Source organism: Elgaria multicarinata, chromosome 4 (genome assembly GCF_023053635.1).
Source record: "Elgaria multicarinata webbii isolate HBS135686 ecotype San Diego chromosome 4, rElgMul1.1.pri, whole genome shotgun sequence".
Lineage (NCBI taxonomy): Eukaryota > Metazoa > Chordata > Lepidosauria > Squamata > Anguidae > Elgaria > Elgaria multicarinata.
In genome coordinates, this window is record NC_086174.1 from 30,659,235 (window position 1) to 30,686,580 (window position 27,346).

At 42.2% G+C, this 27,346-nt stretch overlaps 1 protein-coding gene across 1 annotated transcript in view; it reads right to left on the reverse strand.

Annotated features, from left to right (window-relative positions):
• KCNH1 (potassium voltage-gated channel subfamily H member 1) overlaps positions 1 to 27,346 on the reverse strand; it is a 284,996-nt gene that overhangs the window by 147,972 nt on the left and 109,678 nt on the right. Inside the window, exons 8-9 of the mRNA XM_063125565.1 lie at positions 9,383 to 9,582; positions 4,299 to 4,551 (exon numbers count right to left, since the gene is read on the reverse strand). Coding sequence (XP_062981635.1) covers positions 4,299 to 4,551; positions 9,383 to 9,582 — 453 coding nt within the window. The remainder of the gene's footprint in view (positions 1 to 4,298; positions 4,552 to 9,382; positions 9,583 to 27,346) is intronic.

The window sequence follows — 27,346 nt, forward strand, 5'->3', positions numbered from 1 at the left end:
ACCGATTATTAGATATTGGCCAAATAGAACTTTCAGATTTTAGCCTATTAAGGCTTCAGAATAGCATACTGAATGTAAAATTCATGCACGTTACTGCCCATGTATGGATGTTCATCCACAGCTCCATAAGCCATGGTTTGTGAAGCTGTGGCCGTACACCACGGCTATATTCCTCTTTCTTGCCCCCCTCCTCTTCTTGATGTGAACCAGCTTCAGGGCAGAGATTCGCACTTGCATTAAGATGAAGCTGCCCTGTTATAGTTTGAACCCAATATGTATGTCCTTTCACCAGTGGAAGGGAACCAATATACAATCTTACAGATCCAATCTTTTTCCTTTGGAAAATGTCATGTAATGAACTATTGGGTTTGTTCAGACAACACGCTAAGCCATGGTTAGGTCACTAACCTTTTTACAGCAAGTGGTTAGTGAGTGTGTTCAAACTGTGGTTATGTAGCCACCATGGTTAGGGATGGTCCACACAACATGCTAAGTGATGGTTCACACGACATGCTAACACATAATGTTTATCGTAAAACACTTAAGCATCATGGTTTAGTGTGTTGCCTGAACAGAGCCATTGTGTTATCCAGTAAATCAGAATAAGAGATGCCAGGACTAAACTCTGTCATAAAATCTGCTGAGAGAGATTGTCTGAAGTTTTGGAGTTTGGTGCCATCAGTATGCCGATGACACCCAACTCTATCTCTCCTTTCCATCTAAATCCAAGGAAGGTGTTCAGCTTCTAAATTGCCTCATGTTGGTAATGCACTGGATGACGGCAAAGAAGCTAAAACTGAATCCCGACAAAACAGAGGTGCTCCTGGTCAGTCAAAAGGGAGCTCCTGTGCTGGATGGGGGTCTACTCCGAATGAAGACTAAGTCTCACAGTTTGAGTGTACTCTTGGACTCATCCCTGAACTTGGTCACCTAGGGGCATGTCTACAGCAGGGGAGTGGAGGGGGAGGATCTTGCGATATGCTAATCGCGAGATCCTCCTCCTCATTCTACATGGGCTGCATGACATCCCAGGCTTCGCACCCGTCGCAGCGGCCATTTTTTTTTCAAACATGAAGAGCTGGAGCGCACTCACACTCCAGCGAAAAGTAAAAGGTAAAAAAAACCCATAATCCCAGTCCCCCCACCCCCGATGGGCACAGAATGCCTGAAGAGCTCCATGCCCTGTGCCCAGTTCCCGGCTCCTCGCATTTACTCGCAAGGAGCCGGGATGATACCGGGATGGCCACCCACACCTCCCACAGTCTTGGGACAATCCCGAGACCACAGGAAAAATTGGGCTAAATGCCATCCTGGTTATAAAGGTGAAAAGGAGGGATCTTCCCTCCCTGCCCCCAAGATCCCCTGTGCGTCATGTGGATGCACAGAGATGATCCCTGGGAGATCCCCAGGATAAGGCATGGTGTAGAAATGCCCCAGGTCTTGGTGGTGGCCAGTGCTGCATTTGTACAGCTGAGTTTACTGTGCCAACTGGGCCCATTCCTAGAGATTCCTATTATGAATGTAAGCCTATGCGGCAGGGTTTTGCTATTTTATTGTTTTACTCTGTACAGCACCATGTACACTGATGGTGCTATATAAATAAATAAATAAATAAATAAATAATAATAGATGCCTGAGCTAGGCACAGTCATGCATGCCTTAGATACATCCTGTTCAGACAATTGTAACATGCTCTACATCAGGCTGCCTTTGAAAACTGTTCAGCAACTTCATCTGGTACAGAATTCTGTAGAAAGACAGATGACCGCAGTTGGTGACGGGGAGCATGTGACGCCTTTGTTATAACAGTTTTGCTGGCTAGCTGTCTGTTTCCAGGTACAATTCAATCTGCTGGTTATATATAAAGCCCTAGACATAGTGTTGGGGCAAAAATCCACCTGGGGCTTCAAGGGCAGCGGACACCCTCATATCCGGCCCTCACAGGCCCTGGCAGATTTTTGCCCCAACGCCAAGGATGCAGGTCAGGGAGAAAAATTACACAGTGGAGGGTGGGGGAGATACTCAATTTCCCCAAGGCTGTGAAAATTGTGTATTTTCTCCCTCTACTGTAGTGGAGGGAGAAAATACACAATTTCTCCAGCCTTGGGAAAATTGTATTTCTCTACACACACACACACACACACACACACACACACACACACACACATATCTTGGATTAAGAGGGCCATTAAAGCCCTGGTTGGCATGAGGGGGAGGAAGGCAAAGCATGCTTTCCAAGGCCTGGGGAAAGTGTGCAATTCCCCCAGCCCCACTAATGGTGTGTCAGGGGAATTGCTCACTTTCCAGAGGCCCCGGAAAGTGTGCATCACCAAGCACTTGTCCAGGCTGGCATCCCGTGAATTACCAAGTCCCTACCTTAGGACGGGGTGGGGGGGGACCAGGACTTCTTCACTTGCATCACTAACTCCTTACTGAGGGAGACTAAATATGCTCCCTCAGCAGCAAATACCTTTTTATTCAAGCAGGTCTTTGATGTGTTAGTGGGACTATTGGCTTGGATGCTGTTTCAATTCTATTATTGCTTTGTTTTTAATGGTGATTGAATGCATTCAATGTATTATTGTTTTAACCAGTTGGTTCCCTGCAAACCCTATTTGTGGAGAAAAATCAAATCTAAAGGTTTCATAGAATCATAGAATAGTAGAGTTGGAAGGGGCCTATTAGGCCATTGAGTCCAACCCCCTGCTCAATGCAGGAATCCCCCTTAAAGCATCCCTGAAAGATGGCTGTCCAGCTGCCCTTGAAGGCCTCTAGCATGAGATTCTATGCTCACGTAACACCTGTGTTCAAAGAACTGCACTGTGTGGCTGTGAGCTACCGAGCCACATCCAAGATTATGTTATTGTCATACAAAGCCCTAAACAACTTGGGAGCAGGATATCTAGCAGACTGCCTTCCCTTATACATGCTCAGGCGACCTTTAAGTTCCTCAAGGAGGCTGGGCTGATCATCCTAAAACGAGTGGACTGTCCCCAAGAAGAACCCTGATGGTGGGCCTCACATCTGCCCCTGAAGCCATGCCGAGAGTGCTAGCCCTCCTGAATACTGCCCTGTTAAGTAACGAAGCCAGACTCCAGCCTGCCAGTGGATGTTCGGAGGGCAGGAGGCTGGCTGGCTGGCACAGGGAGCAGCAAAGGGAGCAGGGTGCCCACACGCTCATACGAGGGGCAGCCGGTTCAGTCCCAGCTCTTCCCCTCCTGGCTGGCCGAGTCCAAACACATTCACCAGAGTCCAAGAGACAAGGGCGGTTGGGGCATGGTTGCGATGGCAGGATAGTTTAGTTTAACTTAACTAAAGGTGTACGGAGTCTTTTAATTGTTATTTTGTTAAATTTAACAGCTGGAAACTTCCTTTCTAAGCAATATCTAAACTTTGACTGAGTTACTTTTAACTCTAGGTGTCTCGATGTTACTGGCATATCATTGTACTTTACCCTGCACCTGTAATTTATAAAGGTGTACAGAGACTTTTTTGTGTTCACATTTCATTTTGTTCCAGTTTGCAATTAATTATGTTTGTTTAATTATATTTGACATTTTTTAATATTACAAATAAAACTTTATAGTACATTGTTATGGAACAATTAAAAATAATATGGACAGAAATACACTCCTAACTTTGAATTATAGTGAAAACCATTGTTATTTGTGGAAGCTTTACAGTGAAGAACATTTCATTGGTCAACGGGAAGCCAGTCAAAAAGGGATAGCCGGCCAACTAACCCCAACTTTGAATTATATATAAGATCAGTTTTATTTATGATTGTAAAGTGCCTTGTTACAGCAGCTTCAGTGGCTACCAGTCTGTTACTGGGCAGCATTCAAAGTGCTGGTTATGACCTATATGGCTTGGAACCAGGCCTTCTGCCATATGAGCCTGCCCAGTCCCATATGAGTACGAAAAGAAGGAAAACCCCATAGGGGAGTAAAAAATAAGCCAAAGGCAAGGGTGGAACCAAGGAAGCCTAGCAGCTTCTGCAGATAACTGCACTAACGTTATAAAGCCCTGAGGAAGAACGCAACCTCATTCGAAACACATAGGCACCTGGCACTTTAATAAACCTTTTACTAATAATATTATTGCAGAAGATTCCTTGGTTCCGCCCTTGCCTTTGGCTTATTTTTTACAGTCCCGTATGAGCCTGCCATGGAGAACCCTGGAGGGTTGGATTGGGACCCTGGGAGGATCAGATTTTGTCCAAAGGTTCCACAACCCTGTCACAGAAAAACATACATGTAAAGGTAAACACCAAGATACCACATAGCAGGAAAACCTACCCAAAATTGCCACGACTTCATCATCCTGGATAACTTCCAAGGATCCCGAAACCACAAAGCAAAGATTGTCCACACTCTCTCCAGCATGGTAGATGAGATCCCCAGGAGCACAGTGCACGGTCTGAAATTCCATCGCAAGAGCTCGCAGGCACCCGTCGCTCGCCAATCTGAATGCGGGGTGCTCTTTAAAAACTTTCCGATTCAGATGGACACAGATGTCTGCTCGCATATCCTTAGGGCAAATCTGTAAAACCTGTGATAACATTACCAGAATAAGTATCGGCGCACAAGACATCTGAGTGTGCTACATCGCCCTACGCATGCTTCTTACGATATACAATTTGGTCTTGAAAAACTGTAGTTGAAATTTACTTTGGATTTCTTTGAGAGAGTCGACTGCTATGGGCTCAATTCCTCTTCTTGTTTCTTTGCGCTTTTGGCCCCCAATGTGGTTGGGATAATGGAAAGAGAAACAAGTGACAAAGTCACAGCAGTGTCTGTTTATTGTGTCTTATTAGGTCACCTTCTTCAGGGGCTGCCTGGAACATAACAGAATTCATATAATATATGCCAATGTGAATGTATTTCTTTGTATTCAATCCATGGGGTATTGTTTTGTATGCCATATGGCTTTTATGGAGAACTGTTGTTAAACTTGTATATTTTGTTTGGTTGCAGACCAAACGCCAGTTGGGGGGGGGGGGGCAAAGTAAATAATAAACAGGGACCATTGCGGCTTCAACACGTATTTATTTATAATGCCTCCCTGTTGTTGCTTAAGTGAACTGATTTCCTTACTTGAAAACTGGACTACCTAGTCAATGGTCTCCCCTATATACACCACACCAATCCTTATTAGTTGTCCCACATTCATGTAACACCACTTAAGTAGGCTTTCTCGATAGTGGCACCTACCCTCTGGAACACTCTCCCACACGTGGTCCAAGAGGCAGAAACTGTGACGAACTTTAGCCACTTTTCGAAGATGCACCTGTTTACTCAGGCTTTCCCTCGCTTACAACCGTACAACTCTATTTTATTGTTTTTGTAACATTTTAACGTATTTATTATTGTTTTTTACATTTTTATATTGTATTTTATGTATTTCTTTTAGAGATCTTATGATATCAAGCAGTATGTGAGTAGTTTAAACAAATAAATAACCTGTGCTAATTGGCTTCTGCTTTTGGAATGGTGGGCAGGAACTACACTACAGCTTTATAAAGGGATTGACAACTGTTCAGACCCAGGGCTGTTTTTGAAAACTGCTTTCAAAGTGCTATATTCTGCTTGGTGTAGATCTGGCCCTAAGGGGTGCATCCAATGTTGCTCCTACTTCGAGTAGATCTATTGAAATGAATGGGATTTAAGTCAGCCATGACTAATTTAATTCCCAGCCATTTCAATAGATCTACTCTAAATAGGACTAACATGGGATACAAGTCTTTGTACCCTCTCTAAGAGCAGAGATGCTGTGTTGTACAATATGATGCCGATAAACAGATATTTTGGTTTCATAGAATAAACTGAAACATCTCCAAATGCCTAGAGAGCAGAAAGAAAAGAATATTAATAATTAAAAAGCCCATTGAGAATGGGGGGAGCTTATCTATGCTTTTCCTAGTAATTACTGTCAATGTTATTATCTCAAAGATTAAGAGATAGGTTTAAAAAACAAAACAAAAAACCTGCTTGACCCTGAACTTCCCACACTATAACATTAAATTTAAAAGCTCTTAAATATAAAGGCAGGCTATAGCTTTACAAGTCCAGAAGGAAATCAGTTCTTTAAGCCAGCCAGATTCTCCGATGAATATTGAACAACTCGGATAATGTGCAAAAGTTTTTAAGGCAGAAAAATCAATAGAACAGAGTACATATCACATACTTAAATAGGCATATTCAATTAAAAGTGTGCATGCACAAATGCTTTAATGATTTTGAATGTATGTATAATCAGGGGAGTCCCAATTTCCTTTACGCTTTTTTCATTACAAAATGAATTAATTTACAACAGCACAGTGTTGCTTATTAAGCAGTAGCAGAAATTACACCCTTAGCTCATACATATATAGACTGCCCTGCAAGCTATGATTATGATTTTATCCCCAAATTGTTCTCATTGAGTAGGATACAACGAAGATCTGGCACATGCTTAAATCTCGCCCGCTGAAATCAAGGGAGCTGGATTTGGGACTCGTAAATCAGATGTAAGCCCAGTACGAGGAAAATGATTAGTTGGTAGTGAATATCGGAACATAGGAATGTAGGGAGCTGCCTTATACTGAGTCAGACAATTGGCCCATCTAGCCCAGTATTGTCAACACTGACTGGCAGCAGCGGCTCTCCAGGGTTTGAGGTGGGATTCCTTTCCTCAACTTGCCCAGAGATGCTGGGGGTCGAACCTGGGATCTTCGCCATGCAAAGCTTGTGCTCTATCACACTGACCTATGGCCCCAGAGAGAACCTATAGGCATGAGAGAAGGCAAGCACTTGTCTTACCAGCTGCACTCTAAGTGCCCCTGCCCCTAGGGTGACCATATTTGGGAAACCAAAAAAGAGGACACCTAGTGTGTGTGGGGGGGAAGCAGCTTTCTGAGTCCTGCAGAAAGTACGTTATTCCCCCGCCACCTTAAAGAACCTGATTGGAGTGGAGGAGGGGAAAGGATTTCATTCTGCACCACCACCATCCACTCCAATTGGGGCCTTTTCTGTAATGTCCACGAATGACCCACTTTCCCCTTTAAGACCTCAATTGGAGCTCGGGGTGGGGGAATGACGTGCCTCAAGAAAGCATGTCATTCCCTCCTGCCATGCTAATGGCAGCCTTAAAGGGGAAGGTGTGTCATTCCAGGACATTATTGAAAATTATAGAAAATCCCCCCTGACACCATGGAAAGAACAAAAACCAGGCCAAATCCGGGGAAATCCTGACAGTTGGTCACCCTACCTGCCCCTGCATTTTGGAAAGATGGGGCACAAATTTAACAACAAATAAACCAAATAATCTCAACAAATGTGGGCCTGGTTTGTACGTAATAACAACCCAAAGTATGGGTTGAGCATGGGTTGTCGGCGAATCATGTTCTTGAATCATGCAAACTCTGCACTATGGTTTAACTATGGGTTATTAACCATAAGCAATCCCAAGAGAGAACCCATGGTTTGTTTTTGAGTTGTGAACTCTGGGTTGTCCACAGTTCAACCATAGTGCAAGGTTCACACATAGCAACTCATACTCAACCCATACTCTGGATGGTTGTTATGCGTGGACAAGGTATCTGCCTTTATGTATCCTGAATGCTTTCTCTGTTTATTTAAGTTTGGCTAGTATGTTTAGCTTATCTATGAAATCTACAAAATAAACTCAATGAATATTATTAGCAGTGCTAGTTCCAGGCTTTGGAGGGCCTCAGTGAGCCCCCTTCCTACTGTTTCATCACCATTGTCACCAGCTCCTCCTGCTCCTCCTCTTTTTTCTCATCATTGCTGCCACTTGCTTGCCTGATAACCAGAGAGCTAGTGAGCGAGTAGGCAATTACATCTACTGGTCCTCCATTTCACCACTGCCATTGTCTGGGTCGAGAGGCAGGTGAGCAAGCAGGACGCAATGGTGAAGAGGAGGAGGAACTCAAGGCGGCTCTTATCAGTTGGGCCCTGCTGGGGATTAGGACCTTGGCAGGTGCCTAACCACGCTGAACCTTGATGTCAGCCCTGATGATGATGATGATGATGATGATGATTCACTTTCTGCAACAAGTTACATACAAAGCAGTTTACAAAATATAAAGCAACAAACAATTATAAAACAAGACAATAAAATAACATTATCATAAAGCACAATATTTGTTTCATTTCATCAAAACGCTTGTTATAATCTAGCCAAAAAGGTTCATCATCATTTCTTTAATGGCTTGATTGTTTGACTCTACATGCAAAATGAATATAGAAAAATAAAAATCCTTAACTTAGCATTCACTATTGTAGCTTCTCTGGGCATGTTGCATCACATCAAGCAGGTCAAATAAAATTACAGGGATAATAGATTCAGGGGATAAATTCACCTTCAAAATGTGTGCTTAGAGGGGTGTATGACATTACACAAACAAGTACTGACAGCAAGGCAGGCATGTAGAAGCCACATCATGTTTTATTCATATTGCAATGTTCCTGAAGTTGTATAGTCAGTGGACCTTGAGAACTGGACTTGAGAATTTATGGACTGGTATTCTATCTTATCTATGTTACCCTCTTCAATCAACAGTGAGACTCCCTCCACCCCACCCCAGGTGATAGGTTCCACTGCTTATGATCTGAATGGGTCAGTTCAGAATGGGTTTTTTTCATATTTATTAAACCAATTCACCAAAGCGGAAGTACATCTGATGTGACTTAATAACCTGCAACACTTTCTGGCATTCTCCAACAACTGCTGAGTGGGGGGAAACCACCACCACCCTGATAATCCCCCCGTGTGTTTTTTACTAGAAGTATGGTTATCTTTCTTTGTTACACATGGAACACAGTGAAGGTGGCTTTCATAGGGCTCATGGTAGCCGCTCATCCACATATTGACCATATCCAAACTTGCTTAGCTTCAAGAAGGCTGCTGAATCATGTCCTTCTGCCAGGGAGGGGCCGTAGCTCAGTGGTAGAGCATGCAGAAGACCCCATGTTCAATCCCTGCCATCTCCAGGTAGAGCTACGAAAGAATCCTGCCTGAAAACCTGTAGAGCCGCTCCCAGTCAGAATCAACAATACTAGGCTACATGGACCAATGGTGTGACTCGACATAAGGCAGCTTCCTATGTTCTGAACTGCAACTCCCATAATACCCAGGCTACATCAAGAAGAGCAATAGGCCAAAGGAAAAGGTAGGGAGGAACAAACTCTCCCTCTTCTTTCACCGCTTGCCTTTGCTTCTCTTCCTATTCTGACAGCACTGACTGAAGGGAAGGGGTTAGGGGGGAGTGTCTTTGGGGAGTGGGGTGACTGGGGCTCCATACATTTCTGAGCCCACCGTTTCCTTGGGAAATCCTTCCAGTTCTCCACGATGGTAGGTTCTCAATATCAAGAGCGCTTACCTTTTCAGTATCAATGCCCCTAGACATCGACCAGGTAGAAACAATATAGTCCATCACACGTTCACTCAAGCCTTTGGGCACTTGGTAGAGTTTCAGGAAGTCCCGGACACTGTTCAGCATTTCATGGTATCTATTTGTATTAGCATACATTTGCTGGAAGATAGTTGTCACATTACCAAAAATCGTTGCATATAGCAGAGCTGTAAACAGAAGGGGGACAGGATAAGGGTGGGTAATTTCTGAAGTCTTAAGAAGCAGGAAGCTAAAGAACTACGTCAATATGGTGCATTGTCTGTATGAGAGAGTAGCACCAGTTCCATAAAATGCAGCACTATTTACCGTCATTGTTACAAACTGATGCAGCAATGCCATTTATTGGACTGTTGCTAAAAGGATTCTAGTTCTTCCCAAAGCAAGACCTGATATCCCCTTAGCAAGAACTCTTTGGTTTCAATTAAAGAATGCCAATTCCAGTTTAGCTTGCGTTCAATGACTTACTGGATAACCATGAACAAGTAATTAGGGAACTCACCTTACACCCCCAAAATCTGCTTATTGAAGCCTTGCTCAATCACACAGTAAATCACTTCCTTCAGTTCACCTAACTATAAACAGGCACCACTACTGAATAACTGTCACCATAGTTCAGCAGTAAAGAGTATTTATTGATTAGATTTAGATTTTGGTAACACCACCTTTTCCTCAAATTGAAGTTCAAGGCAACATTCTAAAAAATACCAGACTTCCCTCATTGGGGTGGGGGGTGGGAAACCATGTGATAATGATTGCAAAGCACAGAGGAGGACCTGGTGTGTGATGACGTCATGTAAAGGACCTGCAAACTGCCATTAGTGCCATTTAAACTGCTCTTTAAAACATCTTTAAAACTGTGTGTATTAGCCACATACCAACTAATATTAACATGGCTGGCCGGCCATACTAATAGGAAGAGTGAGGCCATTGCCTTAGGCAGCATAGGCTGGGTTATGTGGAGGTTACTATAGTGACAGCCACTGCCATATCCCCTCTGTTGAAAGACAGAGCTGTGTGTGTCAAGCAACCGGCCCCACAGCCCCTAAATGAGCCTGCTGCCCTTAGCTAAGGAAGAGGATGCTGTGTCATCACCAGTGTTGAAGTAAGATTCAACTGCCAGTCCAGTTTGCTTCTGTAGGTGGAATGTGGGAGGTGGGGGGACGACTGCTATCTTGTCTGTTACAGGCAGGAAAATGCCTTGGACTAACTCAAGAGGGAGGGTTAGTGTATTATGCAGCAAGGAATTCCAAAGGTTTTTAAACGCTCTCATTGGCTCGTCTTATGCAATCCTGGCTGCAAACAATGCAGTATCAAATAGACATTAGCCTTTGTTTTTGGCAGGAACTGAAGTGGGTATGGTCAATATAAGTATGTGGATCAATAACGGGCTTTGGCAATGAGAGACTAATCACTGGAAAGAAGTAAGAACACTCTAGGTTTATTGGCCAGCTCTTGTATAATATTTACACACGGGCTAGATCTACACTACTGCTTCATAGCAGTATTGTAGTGCACTGATAACTGTTGAGGCACAGGACACATTCCATATACCTCTTCCATAGTGTTATTTCCCACTTTGTCTTCCACATTCATAATGATTTGACACAAGGTGTAGATCTGGCCGCAGAGAACCATCTTTATCTTATGTGAACTGCCCAAAGAGCTTCGGCTATGGGGCGGTATACACACGCAGTAAATAAATAAAATAAACAATCATTTATTATTTATTTATTTATTGCATTTTTATTCCGCCCCATAAGCGAAGCTCCCTGGGCGGTTCACAAAAATTAAATTAACATCTTCAACTGGCCTGCCATTCCTAAAATCTCATTAAATTGAGATTTATTCATTAATTTGATTTGTACCCCACCATTCTACCAAGAAAAAATGGCATCCAGTATCTCTTAGTTATATTCCAACAAAATCTTGCTTAACTGTGTGCTCCTCCACCTAATACTTCATTTGGATCAGCACTCCTAACATCCATTTTGGTTGTTAATTGTAATACTACACTTTATATTATAATTATCCTTGACAAAAAAGCATTCTATGCCGGCATACATGAATATCTGATTAAAGTTCAAAAGGTTTTGGAAATGATAATTTGTCATTAGCCACTGAAGATACAGTAATAGTGGGAAAGATTCATCACCACATTAAAAGAAAAACTTGACCATAAACAAGGCATCTGTATAAAGTTGTTAGTTCCATGCTTGCATGACACATGGAACTTCAACAAGACCTGCACATTTTTATTAGTTTTTTTAAAAAATTAAAGTATTTATTATTTATTTATTATTTTATTTATTACATTTATATACCACCCCATGAGAAGTGGATGAAGAATGTACCAAGTACAAACATCCCAGTACATGTCAACTGGAATATAGCAGAATATGCCTTAGTAAATAAAACAAATTGAATAAGAAAAAAATATTAGTATTATGCAATATTTTCTATCAATTGTCAGTTTAAATCTAATCGTAGTAGAGAGAGAAAACTGTACTCTGATGTGGTTGTATTCAAATCTGTTATTCAAATATAATATAGGAGAGTTCCAGTATGATGCAAATCTGTCAATTACTGTTCATCTCCAGCTCTGATGTGCACAATAGCTATAATAGAAAATACCTGTATTTTTTTCTAAGATCATAACTTTCTATGGGCCTGTTTTGAAGACACCTTAAACCCTGCTGGTTAAGGCTTTTGGTTAAGCAGCCTGGTTTAAGGTGTCTTGTGCAATGCGTTTTGCTAAACCCTGCTCACTCACTAACCACAGTCGGACTGTCTGCAGCAGGGTTAGCGGCTCTAACCGTGGCTTAAAGTGTTGTGTGCGACAGCACGGCTTGTGGTTAGTGCTAACCCCAGAGAACTACAGTGGCCCTGTTCAATAGACACCTGGTTTAAGGTGTCTCCTGAACAGGGCCAGTTTTGCTAACCACAGAGACTGAAGTGTCGTCTGAACAGGCCCTATATTTTGTGAAGCCGTTCTTGCAAAGCAGGTTTCTTGATTGATTGATTGATTGATTGATTGATTGATTTCAGTGAGTATCCTAGCTGCTAAGACTACATTGGTCACAAATTTACTATGCTTTCTATCAAATCTCTTATATCACTTAAAAGCGCAGTTTTAGGAAAAAGTTTAAATTGGATCTCCAATGTTTCTGGTATGATCTGTTCTACAACTGACCCAATTCATTTTATTCTAGGAAAAATCTGCTAAACATGTAAAATAAACCATGACAGAATAGTCCTATGTATGTTTATGTTTATATTTAATTTTTACTGTAATCATTGTAGCTTACTCCCTAGTACGTACATTTCGGATTGCAGGCTGAATCAAGCCAGTTGACTTTGGAAGTTGGGTCAAAAATCTCTAAACTACTTTAGAAGCCCCATCTTGGAAAGCCTTTGTTCTTAAAATGGATGCAACCACATCAGGGGACTTGCATGGCGGCATTGCTCCAAGGTGGTACAGGAGATGGCAGTCCAGTATCACCAATGGTGTGATCTCACTGCTGCCATCTGCAGAATAAATGGCATGAAATCATCCCATACTCCACCATCTTCTTTTATTGGCATTATCCAATGTCCCCATCTCTGGGTTGAAGCAACTGCAGCTGGAGGCGCGGAGGAACATTTCATCAAATAATTTACAACACAATCCTATACGCATTCACCTAGCAGTAAGTCCCACTGAACTCAGTGGGGTTTACTTCTGAATAGACATGCATAATATTGCACTGTTACTGTCAGGATCAAGCTTGTTTTCCCTAGTGTGGGGGGAGGGGTTTCAGGAAGTCAATCGGACTCAAAATCTGAAGAAGGAGGAGGAGGAGGAGTTGGAGTTGATGACTAGAAATTTACCAAGCAAGACAGGAAGTGAGGGAGATCCTCCAAGACTCTTCAGGGGTGAAGGTAGGGTGACCATATTTGGGAAACCAAAAAAGAGGACACCTAGTGTGTGTGTGTGGAAGCAGCTTTCTGAGTCCTGCAGAAAGTACGTTATTCCCCCACCACCTTAAAGAACCCAATTGGAGTGGAGGAGGGGAAAGGATTTCATTCTGCACCACCACCATCCACTCCAATTGGGGCCTTTTCTATAATGTCCACGAATGACCCACTTTCCCCTTTAAGACCTCAATTGGAGCTCGGGGTGGGGGAATGATGTGCCTCAAGAAAGCATGTCATTCCCTCCTGCCATGCTAATGGCAGCCTTAAAGGGGAAGGTGTGTCATTCCAGGACATTATTGAAAATTATAGAAAATCCCCCCTGACACCATGGAAAGAACAAAAACCAGGACAAATCCGGGGAAATCCTGACAGTTGGTCACCCTAGTGAAGGGGGAATCTTTCCCAGGAGTTTATCAGAGAGAATGCCAATGACTCAGAGCCCATCCTCCTGGGAACTCAGCCACTGTCAGAGGGGCAGGGAACTTCAGAGTTTACAGATCCCAGAGTTCACTGCAGAGTCAAGCTGGCAGAGTTGCGAGCAGGTGAGAGGGAGTCTGCCAAGCCAGCCACTCACCAAAGACTTCTTGAAAAAGAACCTCCCTGAGCTAAAGTAACTCTTGGGACTGCATGGGAAACTCTCCCTTTTAGTTGAAAGGGCAACTGCCTAGCTTAGTTAGCCTAATTAAGCTTTGAGGAAAGCTTCTAGCAATCTCATTTCCTTCAGATGTGAGGAGATGTTTATTTGCTGAATAAAGCTTTGTGGATTACATGGCAGACCTCTTTATTGACTCATATCCCAGTGGGAGGACTTAGAATCACGACAGTTACACATATTTTTATGAAGCTGACAGACGCCACTTCACTGTTAGGCCAAAGCTCTATCTATCCTGTAAGGCAAAATCTACATCATGCCTCCTAGCAGTTGTACAATTCTGCTGCTCCCTCCCCCTCAGACAAAGGCTGAGTTCTCAAGGGAGGGAGGGAGGAGAATGTCAGTCTCTGAACTTGGGATTCCTGTTCTATAAGTTCTTGGTAAGATCCCTCCCTTACTCCTGGAGAGTCTTGGGGAATTTCCTGTCCCACTCTCTGTCTTGACTGACTGTCTTCTAACTCTGCCTCCGAGTTGGACTCGCAATCTGAAACCAAACCAGGAAGCCTGGGCCCCATTCTGACATTTCCTTGTCAAAATGCATTATACCAATTCATCCTAAGTCTCATGCATGTGGGGGTTTTCTAGTACAAGTTTTCAGTCAAGGGCTATTTGCCACACAAGAGCAAACAGAGAAAGTCTCCATCCTTTGGTTTCATTCACAGTAAGTATTGTTCTTCCATGGCACCACCTGCCACAGCCGTAGCCGCTTAATAAGAAATCTTTTCAGCCGGTGTCATTCAATGCACAAAACTCTCAGACAAGACAGAGTGTCTTCAAATTATTCTCTCTCCTCTTTGTCCAGACTAAAGCATCTTGTCCATGACAATGTGGTGCCTCATTAGAAAGGCAGTCCATGCTGCCACCTTATTTAAAATGGTGTTTAAAATAACTTCGAAGATAAAAGGCCTGTAATTGCCACTGCCATTTACTCTTACAAGTGTGTTGTTAAGGTCACAGTTGGGCTGGAGAGGTTACTAAATAATGTTCTACTTTGAAGGTAGTGAAAAAGAAGGCAGGAGAGGAGAAACTCAAGCATATCCAAAAGAAATGCATGTATTTAGTTATCACAATGGAAGACAAGTCTTTTTAAAATGTTTTTTTTTCTTTTTTTAAAAATGCCTTGTGTCTTTGCAAAACACTTGAGCATTGTCACTGAGGTTAGAAGTGTCGCATAACGTTCCATGTGCTCAGTATGATTCATCAGATTTGAGTGGACTGATTTAAAGAGTTCAGGAGGGAATCTACACACAGCCTTCGGGGCGCCTGGAGTGCGGCTGCAGTGCGCCCCGAAATCGATGCTGTAGACAGTACCTTAAGCGTTCCAAGAAGAGGCGGAGGAGGAGGAGGAGGCCCTGCATCGCCCCTCGTGGGGACGGGGTGAAGAGTTGCCGCGCCCGGCGGCTTCACCGGGGAATCAGCTGCGTCCTTGGCGCCGCCCACCTGCCCGCCGGTTGCCGACGAAAGAGCCACCCGGGTCCACCCGGGTCGGAGAGCTCGGCAGAAGAAGCCACCGCCGGCTTCTTCCGACGAGCTCTATGACCCCGGCTCTTTTGCCGGCAAAAGGAGGCCGGCGGGCAGGTGGACAGCACCAAGGACGCAGCTGATTCCCCGGCGAAGCCGCCGGGCCCAGCAACTCTTCACCCCGTCCCCGCGAGGGGCGATGCGGGGCCGCCTCCTCCTCCGCCTCTTCTTGGAACGCTTAAGGTACTGTCTACAGCATCGATTTTGGGGCGCACTCCAGGCGCCCCGAAGACTGTGTGTAGATTTGCCCCTATCTAAAGTGTGCCATCTCATCTTACAAATAAGCATCTGCATTTTTTTTTAAAAAAAAGTCTGCTTCTGGTGATGAAGACTCTGGCACGCATTGGCTGAGCTGGTGTGGTGGTATACCGAGTTTCAGTTCTTCAGGGAACTAAGCAGTTTGCAATCCAAATTCTATGAGGCAAGGGATAGTTGTCAGTTAGGCTGGGATTAAAATCTCACATTGGGGTAGGTTAAGGATTTGGGGGAAATCCCAGGATCTAGGAACTCAAGAGACGGGGCGCCAATTGGCAAATAAGCTGTAGAAAGGGAGGATAGAAAGGGTTGAAATAGGAGGAACTGGAAGAAAAACTACGTGGCTTGAGAAAAGGGGCCAGTGGAGACTATTCATAAAGGGACTCTGAAGAAACTTCATAGCGCGTAAGGTTAAGAGAGGCTGTATGCTATCTGTGGGAGGTGAGGGAGGGAGACAGGGTGCTTGAGAGGTTGGATCAGGAGTGTAATTTTCATGTGATTGAAATATCTGACGTACCTAAATATGTTGTGCTCTACGTGTTTCGGAGAAGATGTCTCCTTCTTCAGGAGCTGTTTTTAGTTCTTTTGAAATTCCTTGACTGCAAAAAAATCAATATTTTCTTCTTTTTTTAGGTGCTTGTATAGGCTAATTTTTTGAACATTTGAGCATTTCATTCTTTCTTTGAGCACCGGCGTTTGCCTCCTGCTTCGTCGTTAGTTTACAGTACCTTTCCCTCCACATTCATATCTAAGTATGTGGCAGAAGTGGTACAGTCTATGTAAAATAAAGTTTGATGCATGGTTTTCATGGTTCAGGAGCATTGAAAACCAATTAACAAAATGTTAAATATACCATTTCAGAACTGTCATTCATAATTTCATTACTACATATTAATAGAAAGCTTGATTGACAACTCAACGGGATCACTCAATACGTAGTTCTAATTTTGGTAGCAATATCACCACCATAGAAATAACACAGACTTAGAATACATTCAGAACCATGTAGCTGGAATAATTTGCAGCAACAGTGCTTTCATATTGAGGTTTTTGGAATAAGTTATGATGCGGATAACTTTCAAATATTAATTAAAGTTAGACATTTCCAAAATTTGTTCTCTAGCTAAGCCATCTGAAATATATCTGTCCTGTGAAAACCAGAGTTCAGCTTAACTGATTTATGTAATAATAAAATAATTAAAATTACTCAGCCAATATATATCCTACACACTCAGATCTCATAATAGAAGGAATTCTGTAACTGTTGAACCAAAGCAACATTATTCACAATATAGTTTCATAAAGTGGCATGACCTAGACAAAGTTAAATCCTTTCAAAACTACAGGAGAGTTAGGCAGATCCTTGAAATCTCATCTACTGAAATAAATGGAATTTGAAAGTGGTTAACTGAAGAAAAACACTGAAATTAAAAGGTGGAAATCTTGGGAACACAATGGGTATTCTCTTCTGGCATGTGAATTTATTATAGTAACAAGGGGGAAAGGCTAATGTAGACTGTCCCTGGGTGAAGACTTTGCTGTTTTCAAAAATTCCTGTGTTTGATTACCCTATTTCTTCGATTCTAAGACGCACATTTTTTCCCATATAAATATCTCTAAAATTGGGGTGCGTCTTAGAATCACAGGTGTGTCTTAGGGTTTTTTTTCCTGTTGGTGGTACTGAAATTAGTGTGCATCTTACAATCGATGGCGTCTTACAATCGAAGAAATACGGTAATAAGGACCAGTTCCTTGCTGCGATTATTGGTTCATTTGCCTCGAGATTTCAAAACAGTATTACAAATAATCTTTGGCCATATGTCACCTTAGACATTTTATAGAATGGTAGCAAATACTGCAATATAGATGTAAATAAATAAATCTCTCTGCATCTCCACAGAGGCCTAATCTACACGAAGCAGGATGGTGCACTATGAAAGTGGTATATAAAAGGCAGGAGCCACACTGCTGCTTTATAGCAGTACTGAAGTGCACTGACAACTGTTGGGGCCCACTGACACATACCATATACCACTTTCATATTGCTATGTCCTGCTTGGTGTAGATGAGGCCAGAGATTGCAAAATCTGTAGATGATTTTACACTTACATTTTCCCTTTTAAAACTCATGATAAAGTCTTTCCCCTGTACTGTGCAGCTCATTTGGGTCTGAAGCCAACACAGTCATTATCTTTGCCCTCTACACCGGGGCCAGATCTCCACCAAGCAGGAAATGACACCTTGGAAATGGCTTGAAATACGTATACGGAGTGTGCCCTGTCACTACTGTTATAAACCATTTTAAAGCAGTAGTGTAGATCCTGCCTACACATTTAGCCGAAATCAGGGATAAAGCTGGCTGGTATATTTATAGGAGCAGAGCTTACAAAGCTTTCCATAGGGAAGGGGGGGAAATGGAATAGCAAGATTTCCCAAAGTTCTGTCCATTTTTTTAAAAGGGCATGTTGATGTACTGTTTTGCAGAATTTTATCTGCAACAAAATTTGATTCGTCTTGAAAATTAAAATGGATTTCCATTCCCATTTCACAGTGCTAATGAACAGGTCAGTACTTAAATGAAGGCAGAGTCATTTAAGGGTATCATTTTCCCTCTGCAATTTATAGAGAGTAATGCATGGGCCATTTTCAATTACATCGCTGAAATTAAATCTCCAGTGAGAGCTGCTGTTTTGATTATTCGTGCCAAAGAGTCTGGCTTTTGCTTTGAGGTTTGTTGCTCTCCCCAAGTTGCTGAAATAAAGGGGCAGTCTCAACTCAAATCTGGACATTTTCTGATATTTTAAAACCTATTACCTTTGAGCCAATTTACATGAAGTTCAGAAGATCTTTGCTTGGTGCTCTCACTGGCACATACTGGTATCATCTATATTTTGTTGAGGGACAATAGAAAAGACCGTTTGAAATGAAAAGGATAGTAGTAATTTAATCCCCCATGCTATTTAACATCTACATGAAACTGCAGAGGAGGTTATCTGGGCCTGTGGACTGAGGGGGTCATCATCAATATGACACCCAGCAGATGACACCCAGCTCTAGCTCTCCTTTTCATTTCATAGAATCATAGAATAGCAGAGTTGGAAAGGGCCTACAAGGCCATCGAGTCCAACCCCCTGCTCAATGCAGGAATCCACCCTAAAGCATCCCTGACAGATGGTTGTCCAGCTGCCTCTTGAAGGCCTCTAGTGTAGGAGAGCCCACAATCTCCCTAGGTAACTGATTCCATTGTCGTACTGCTCTAACAGTCAGGAAGTTTTTCCTGATGTCCAGCTGGAATCTGGCTTCCTTTAACTTGAGCCCGTTATTCCATGTCCTGCACTCTGGGAGGATCGAGAAGAGATCCTGGCCCTCCTCTGTGTGACAACCTTTTAAGTATTTGAAGAGTGCTATCATGTCTCCCCTCAATCTTCTCTTCTCCAGGCTAAACATGCCCAGTTCTTTCTGTCTCTCTTCATAGGGCTTTGTTCCCAGACCCCTGATCATCCTGGTCGCCCTCCTCTGAACATGCTCCAGCTTGTCTGCGTCCTTCTTGAATCGTGGAGCCCAGAACTGGACGCAATACTCTTGATGAGGCCTAACCAGGGCCGAATAGAGAGGAACCAGTACCTCACATGATTTGGAAGCTATACTTAATGCAGCCCAAAATAACATTTGCCTTTCTTGCAGCCATATCGCACTGTTGGCTCATATTCAGCTTGCAGTCTACAACAATTCCAAGATCCTTCTCGTTTGTAATATTGCTGAGCCAAGTATCCCCCATCTTGTAACTGTGCCTTTGGTTTCTATTTCCTAAATGTAGAACTTGGCATTTATCCCTATTAAATTTCATCCTGTTGTTTTCAGCCCAGCACTCCAGCCTATCAAGATCACTTTGAAGTTTGTTTCTGTCTTCCAGGGTATTAGCTATCCCACCCAATTTTGTGTCATCTGCAAATTTGATAAGCGTTCCGTGCACATCCTCATTCAAATCATTAATAAAAATGTTGAAGAGCACTGGGCCCAGGACTGAGGCAGTAGATGTCCTGAATTGTTGCCTGGGCAGGATAACGGACTGGATGAGACAGTGGTGGCACCAGAATTAAAAAAATAAATCAGGGTAGGGGCGCACAGCAGGGGCAAAGTATATTTCTAGGAAGATCTCTGAAAGACAAATAACAGTATATCTCACACTAAAACTGCCATCCTAACCATATATTCTGGAAAAAAATGATATATTGATTTTGTTTTTTTTAATATAGCAGATATTAGCCAAATTCAAATTACCGTAAGTTAAAAGACTTTCAAACAAGGTAGAGTCACTACACAAGCATTTCCTTGACGTACAGATTAGACAGGCAGAACACTTTCTTTAGAAAAGTTACTTCTGAACTAGTTCAGGTAGAACCAGGAAAGTAGTCTTAGTGTAAGGAAAGTAAGAGCAAAGTGAGACACCTGGGTCCTGTACACTTAGGAAATCCAATACATATGAAGTAGTAGTCAAAAGACCCCAAAGATGATTTTTTTGAAAATGAAGCTCCTAATGAATCTGGGTGGGTTTTTTATTGCAATTCATTGCCTTTGTAATATGGAATAAAAGAAATAAGAGGCATTGAATATGGTGGGATTGATTGATGAATAAACATTAGGCTTGTACTGTGAGTAAATTCTCCTCAAACCTAGGGTGACCATATTTGGGAAACCAAAAAAGAGGACACCTAGTGTGTGTGTGTGGGGAAGCAGCTTTCTGAGTCCTGCAGAAAGTACGTTATTCCCCCGCCACCTTAAAGAACCCGATTGGAGTGGAGGAGGGGAAAGGATTTCATTCTGCACCACCACCATCCACTCCAATTGGGGCCTTTTCTATAATGTCCACGAATGACCCACTTTCCCCTTTAAGACCTCAATTGGAGCTCGTGGTGGGGGAATGACGTGCCTCAAGAAAGCATGTCATTCCCTCCTGCCATGCTAATGGCAGCCTTAAATGGGAAGGTGTGTCATTCCGGGACATTATTGAAAATTATAGAAAATCCCCCCTGACACCATGGAAAGAACAAAAACCAGGACAAATCCGGGGAAATCCTGACAGTTGGTCACCCTACTCAAACCGCCCCTGTCCTAATTCTCTGAGGAGAAAAAAGGAAGACATGGAGAAGGTACAGATTTATTCTTTCCTCCCCCTCTCATTTTTCCTGATCTACTGCCCTGAGAAAAAAAGGAAGAGATCCATGGCAGGTTAATTTTTTCGAGGATGTTCTAGCTGGCTCTGGCTGCTGGTGCTGGAGTATAGTTTGGAGAACTGCCAAGAATAAGTTTAGGCATCCAGGGTTTTAAGTGTGATGCAGTTATGAGGGGGCCCATCCCTAACCTCAGTTACCTAACCTTAATTGGTGGGGTGGAAAGTGTTTCACTGCAGGCAGAGCCAAAGGGATCAACACCCCCTCCCAGAAACCTTTCCCGAATAACACAGAGAAAGCAGTTTGTGGCAGAGCCCACTTACTGAAGCAAAGGGAGGTGGGAAAGATGCCTATTTCACACACAGGCTAACTGAGGCAGCAGGCAAATAAGAATCCATGACTGCAAGAGAGAGTGAATTTGGGTTACATAATTGCAAAGGGCCAAAAAACTGAAGCTCAATTCAGTCAGGATGGAAGTACTGTTTTCTGCCTGGTTAAGTGCCGTTGAACCAGTCCTGGAGGGGGTTGCAGGACAGATTGAACAACATTTAACCAGGCAGATGAATCATGTGATAAAAGAAAGATAATGTATGCAGCTTGAGGTAGGGTGACCATATGACCGGATTTGCCTGAATTTTTGATGGCAAATCCGAGAAGGGGAAAGGAAAACAGGATTTTTTTTTCAAAAAGCAGCTCTAATGGGAATTAACAAAAATGCTTATAACTCCGTCATTTTTTTAAGATAAAGACACGAAACATCGCACAATGGTAGCTCTTAGGAAGGGCTGTAGTCATACCAAATTTGAAAGAGATCTGTTCATCCATTATTTTTTAGGATTTTTTTAAAAATTGAGGTTTTAAAATTATTATTTTTAAATAGTCATTTTTAAAGATAAAGAGATGAAACTTTGCACCATGAAAGGATTTAGGTAGAGCTTTAGCCACACCAAATTTGAAACATATCCGTTCATCCATTGATTTTTAGGGATTTTTTAAAAATTGAGGTTTTAAAATTATTATTTTTAAATAGTCATTTTTAAAGATAAAGAGCTGAAAGTTGGCACCATGAAAGCTTTAGCCGTACCAAATTTGAAACAGATCTGGGGGCAGTAGCAAACCCTGTTAACAACAACAGCAGCTTGCAATGAGTGAAGATACAGTCAGAAAAGATATTTGAGGGAAGGGGAGAGTGTAACACACAGAGTATAGCAAAAGCTTCAAAGTACAGCGTAACCTACAAAAGTAGGAGTGAGTGAAGTTAATTTCAGATACATTGAATCTCTCGCTTGTTCTTTATTCCAGTGATTTTACCATTAAGATGTTTTGTAGAACAGATTTGTCTTAAATGTGTGCTGTAAATTCAGACTTGTGACCAAGGCTATGTTCGGGTGGGCACACCCCCTTGGTACTGGACATGCCCCCTTGGGGGCGACCATGTTGTCCTCCTTTTTGGTTTCCAAAATATGGTCACCCTAATATAAATGCAATAACAAAATAAATAAATAAATAAATAAATAAATAAATAAATAAACTTTGGAGGCCTTCTTCCGGATGCCCCTGACTGTCAGGTACAGACTGGCCTTGTACATAGTAGGTAGACTTATTAGGAAATAGTTTGAGAATGTCAGATGTCTCTGCAAGCTTATCTCTGTAAGAAGTTCTCAAGGGATCTAGCTTGCTTGCTTACTCCCTGTTGCGGCTTTGAAGCTGCTGGTTCTCTGGGAACTTGGGAGTGTTTGGAAAGAAGGAGGCCACTCTTAGAACCTTTCACTCAGATTGTAGAATCACCTTAGTGGGTGGAGCAGTTCTGCTCTGTTGGCACATGAGCATGGTTTATAGGTCAGAGGATTTGTCTGCCAAGTAGCTTTGAATAGGCTTTAAATGCTGGTGCAAAGCTGAAAAGGCTTTGCTGGATTTCATCTCTCGACACAAGGTTTGACCACTCTCTTGCTTGGGATTCCATGTCCGGTTGGAATTTGAAAGTACTCTGTTCATGGACACTTTGCTATTTGGACTTTAGATATCTAAGAACTGTGCTACGAAAAGTACTGTGAGGCTTTTCATAGACTTTAGGCCTTAGCTATTATTATTATTATTATTTATTTATTTATTTATATAGCACCATCAATGTACATGGTGCTGTACAGACTTAAGGTTTATCCCGGGATTGTCCCGGGGTCATCCCTGTTCATGTAAATGACACACAGGATATCCTGGGATTAGGCAGGGACGATCCTGGGATAAACCTTAGGTCTAGCTAAGGCCTTAGTCTTGCATTTGCTGTGGATTGTGTGCGTGTGGACTCAGGTGGCAAGAGAGCTTCTCTGGAGCTAACGTTATATGCAGGAGAGTTCTTGGGCTTGAAATGTTATCTGACCTGTGGTCATGGTTATTAGGGTTAGTTCAGTTGTGGCAGGCTGAGATTGACTGGTGCGTGACCTATCTTCTCTGCTCAGCTCTGGTGGCTCAGAGCATACCCCTCCCTGGGATTTTGTTTTAGGCTGTGGCCATGTCCCTTGAGGTGCCAGCGTATGCAGCATCTGGAGAAGCTCAAATCTGATGGAGGCTAACCCTAACCCCCACCCCCACCCCAAGTGATAGCCTTAAGGATCATGTCAGAAAAGGAGCCTAAAGCTTTCTAACCATCATTCAACTTTAATTGTGTTTTGGAGACAATGTAACCATTTCACTGTTTACCGTGTGATTTCCTCAATAAAAAAAGTCTCACTGAAGTCAACGTCTCGTGTCAGCTTGCCAGCACGTGTGCATGCCGGAGGGAACAGGCATGAACACAACACTGACAAAGGAAGCCAGGTGGATAACTACAAGAGAGGGGGCCTTCTCAGTTGTGGCACCCCACTTATGAGACCCCAAAGAGGTTTGCCTAGCAGCTTCATTGTTACCTTCCTTTTCTCCCAGGCATTTTAGAGACCTAGTTCTAGATTTCTATGGCTATTTTATCTATTCTTGTGATGTTTGTTGTTTGGTATTGCATTTTATTCTTTTAAATATTTGTATTGCCTTTTATGTTTTAACTGTATGGTGCTTTAGTCCTTTAACTGTTTGTAATCTATCCAGAGAACATTGGTACTTAGGAGATTATAAATATAATAAATAAATCTAATACTTCCCAAATTTCTGGCATTTAAAATCAGTTGTGTCTTCCTTCCCTACGCTATTAATTGGAGAAACTTTCAAGAAGGCTTTCTTACACTCTCTTCCTTTGCCTTTCTACTGTAATGTTGGATCTTCCTTACAGCTTGAATTCCTGAACAGTTGATTGATAATTAACTGATAATTCCTTGGGGAAGACATGCACTGTGTATCCTTACAATCAGAACTCTTCTAGCTTTCAGCTTTGCTGTGGTGTTAGATTTAACAGCTGGGCTGTTTATTATCTTTGATATCCCTCTGCCATGCACATTAACTCAGATAGATATATACAACATTGTAATAGCACTCTAGGTTCCCAACAATCATTAAAAACAATGTCAATAGCATATGATCTAATGGCCTAGTTCACACAGAATAGCCCAGTTTTTCTTTCAACTGGTTTGGTGTGAATGAGTCAGCATGCTAGTTCTTGCTACTCAATCACTCCTGCTTAGGGATGTCTGTCACTAGGAAATCCACTTCTTCTTTTTACATGATGGAGTTCTGTGATGTATACAACTTGATTTGCATTTATGAGCCGTGCTGTGGTCTTTTCTGTGAACTCTGGGGACATTTTTGTGCATCTTCTACCCACAGGTTCTGTAATTTGCACAAATTTCTGAGCAATTGGCACAAATTGTGGTTGAATTCCCGCAAATCATGGCCAAATTTGTGCAAATTTTGCCATAATTAGCGCAAATTGCTCAGACATTTGCACAAATTGCTCAGACATTAGTGCAAATTGCAGAACCTGCAATGGGTGGATGAATAAAATGTCCAGAAAATCCCTGAACTACCTGACTCACTGACTGAGTCAGGTGCCACAAAAGAAACTGGACTGACGCCTAAAAGGGGCAAACCTAGGAAAACCAGGTGAACGCCACTCCCCAAATGGATTTCTCTGACATCCCTACTCTGCTTTGGTTCCTCCAGTGGGAACAGCTAACAACCCAGGGACACTCTGTATCTGGTTTGTTTAGTCTGACAGTCCTGAGTCCTCCTTATGTGTGAACTAGGCAATTTACCAATAAAGAGTATTAGCCATGCAGCACTGTGAGAGAGGCAATAAACTCCAGTAAATGTATTTTATAGCATCTTCCTGGCTTTTAAGTTAACAAATTATAAAGTAATATGAATACACTCTAGTACAAAACAGTTTGTGGAAATAAACATGTCTTTTCACAGCTCGAAAGCTGAAGAGATTATAAATCTAGAAATCGCACATCCTAATTTTTATTTATTTTTTCATTTTTAAAAACAAGTTTCACAGAGAGAGAATTCCAGCCTACCGCTAAGGCAATTTTCCTCTTAATTAATGTTTGTTGCAAGAAAATAATGAGTTTAGATAGCATACTTAGCTCTAATCTGCTATTGTAATCAAACAGCAGGCAAGCATGGAGTTATTAAAAATATTTTCCTACCATGCTCCCTTGTCACTCCTGTGGCTATTTCCCATTTAAAGCACATCTTGTTCTGTTCTGTCATTAATCTGCATGCCACCGCAGACTCAAGAAGATCTTACTAATGAAAATATGAGCAAATATATTTTAGAGGAGTTTTCTCAACTAGATTTGTCGTAACTATTCTAATTCTGGTTATTCTGGTTATTATTATTATTTACATTTATATCACACCTTTTCCCCTCTTGCAAGGAAGGGGAAAAATCACCATTTTATCCTCACCACAACCCTGTGAGGTAGGTTATGCCGAAAAACAATGACTTGCCCAAATTCATCCAGTGCGCGTCACGGTCAATTGGAAAATAGAACCCGGATCTCCTGAGTCCTAGTCCAACACACTAACCACTACACCTCTCTCTCAAGTAATTCTGATTATCTAGTTTCCTATGTGCAATTTTCCTTTATCCTAGCGAGTAAAAGAGCAGGTATACAGGAAGATATTAAAAACATCCTTTTTTTCCTAAACGAGTCTCTCTTTTGCTTTCTCTAGAATAAATGAATTCCATTGAACAGTTGTTTGAACAAGAAATTGCAAGTTAGGAAAATATCAATTATTCACTAAGATCAATCTTAGTTATAACAACCGGTACTAAATTGCATTTGGCTAATAAGTTTCCTGGTCAGTTGTCCCCACAATGCTTATCAGCATTTTTCTTTTAAACCATCCTTAATAGCCGTTTTGCTCCACTTCCAGTTATGTGGGTCAAAACTCAGTAAATGATAGCACCACATTCAGTCCATTAAAAGGCAAAATACAGTCGACTCCATTAAAGGGTAAACTATCCATTCTGCCTACTATCATTACCACAGAAGTTAAAGAAAGATTTACAAGCTCATGCGTGCCAGACACTTCGGGGATTTAATTCTCCATAATTAATGGCATTCTGCACTATATTATCTAGATAAAATCTGCTGGATAATTGACCTAATGCACAAGAATTAAAGTAATTTTGAATTAATATAAAACTTTGGTCAGCCTTGACCTCATGTTTCACACATCAACACACATATGTGCAGCAGGCTTAAAAATAAAATAAAAATTCCAGGCAGGAAGGCCGAATCATCATTTACAGTCAAACAAAGTTCTGCCATTCTGGAAACAGCATACATAAGGTTTCATCCCACATGCAAAGGGATGCAGTGGAGGCTAGTGATTCCTCTATCAGTGGGGCAGTGAATCCACTCCAGGTTTCAGTCAAAACCAGTCAGAACTGTAAAGGAGCTAGAGTTCTTGGATGGCACCTTGGAGAGCTCCTTTAGAATTCTGACTGGTTCTTACTGAAACCCAGAGCGGATTCACTGCCCCACGGATGTTGGAACCACCAGCCTCCACTGACTTTATGCTCCTCTCGTCCCTCGGCTGCAACGTGCCCCCCGCCCTCTCCAAATCTGCTTTGGAGGGTCCACCAATGCTTCACAGTATTCATTCCACCAGCATTGTCCATTCCCCACTAGTGGTGGACAGACACAGTTGGGTACAATCTATACTACCAAAGGGTGGCCAGATGTCCTGCAGAACACAGACCTCTATTTGTAGTACCATCAGCTCCAGTCCAGTTTAAAGATAAAGAACCATTAGAAAGAGGGAGAAGATGGGCCTTGAAATTGCCCCTCAAAAGTTAATATTGTTGTGAATATTCCAATGTCGTCTGCAAGTTACTGGAAGGGGGCAGAGTTGCGGTTAGTTAATTCATGGGGATTTTGACCACAGTTAGCCTACAATGTGGTTTTCTGTGATTTTTTCATTTTCCTCCTCCTCTTCCTT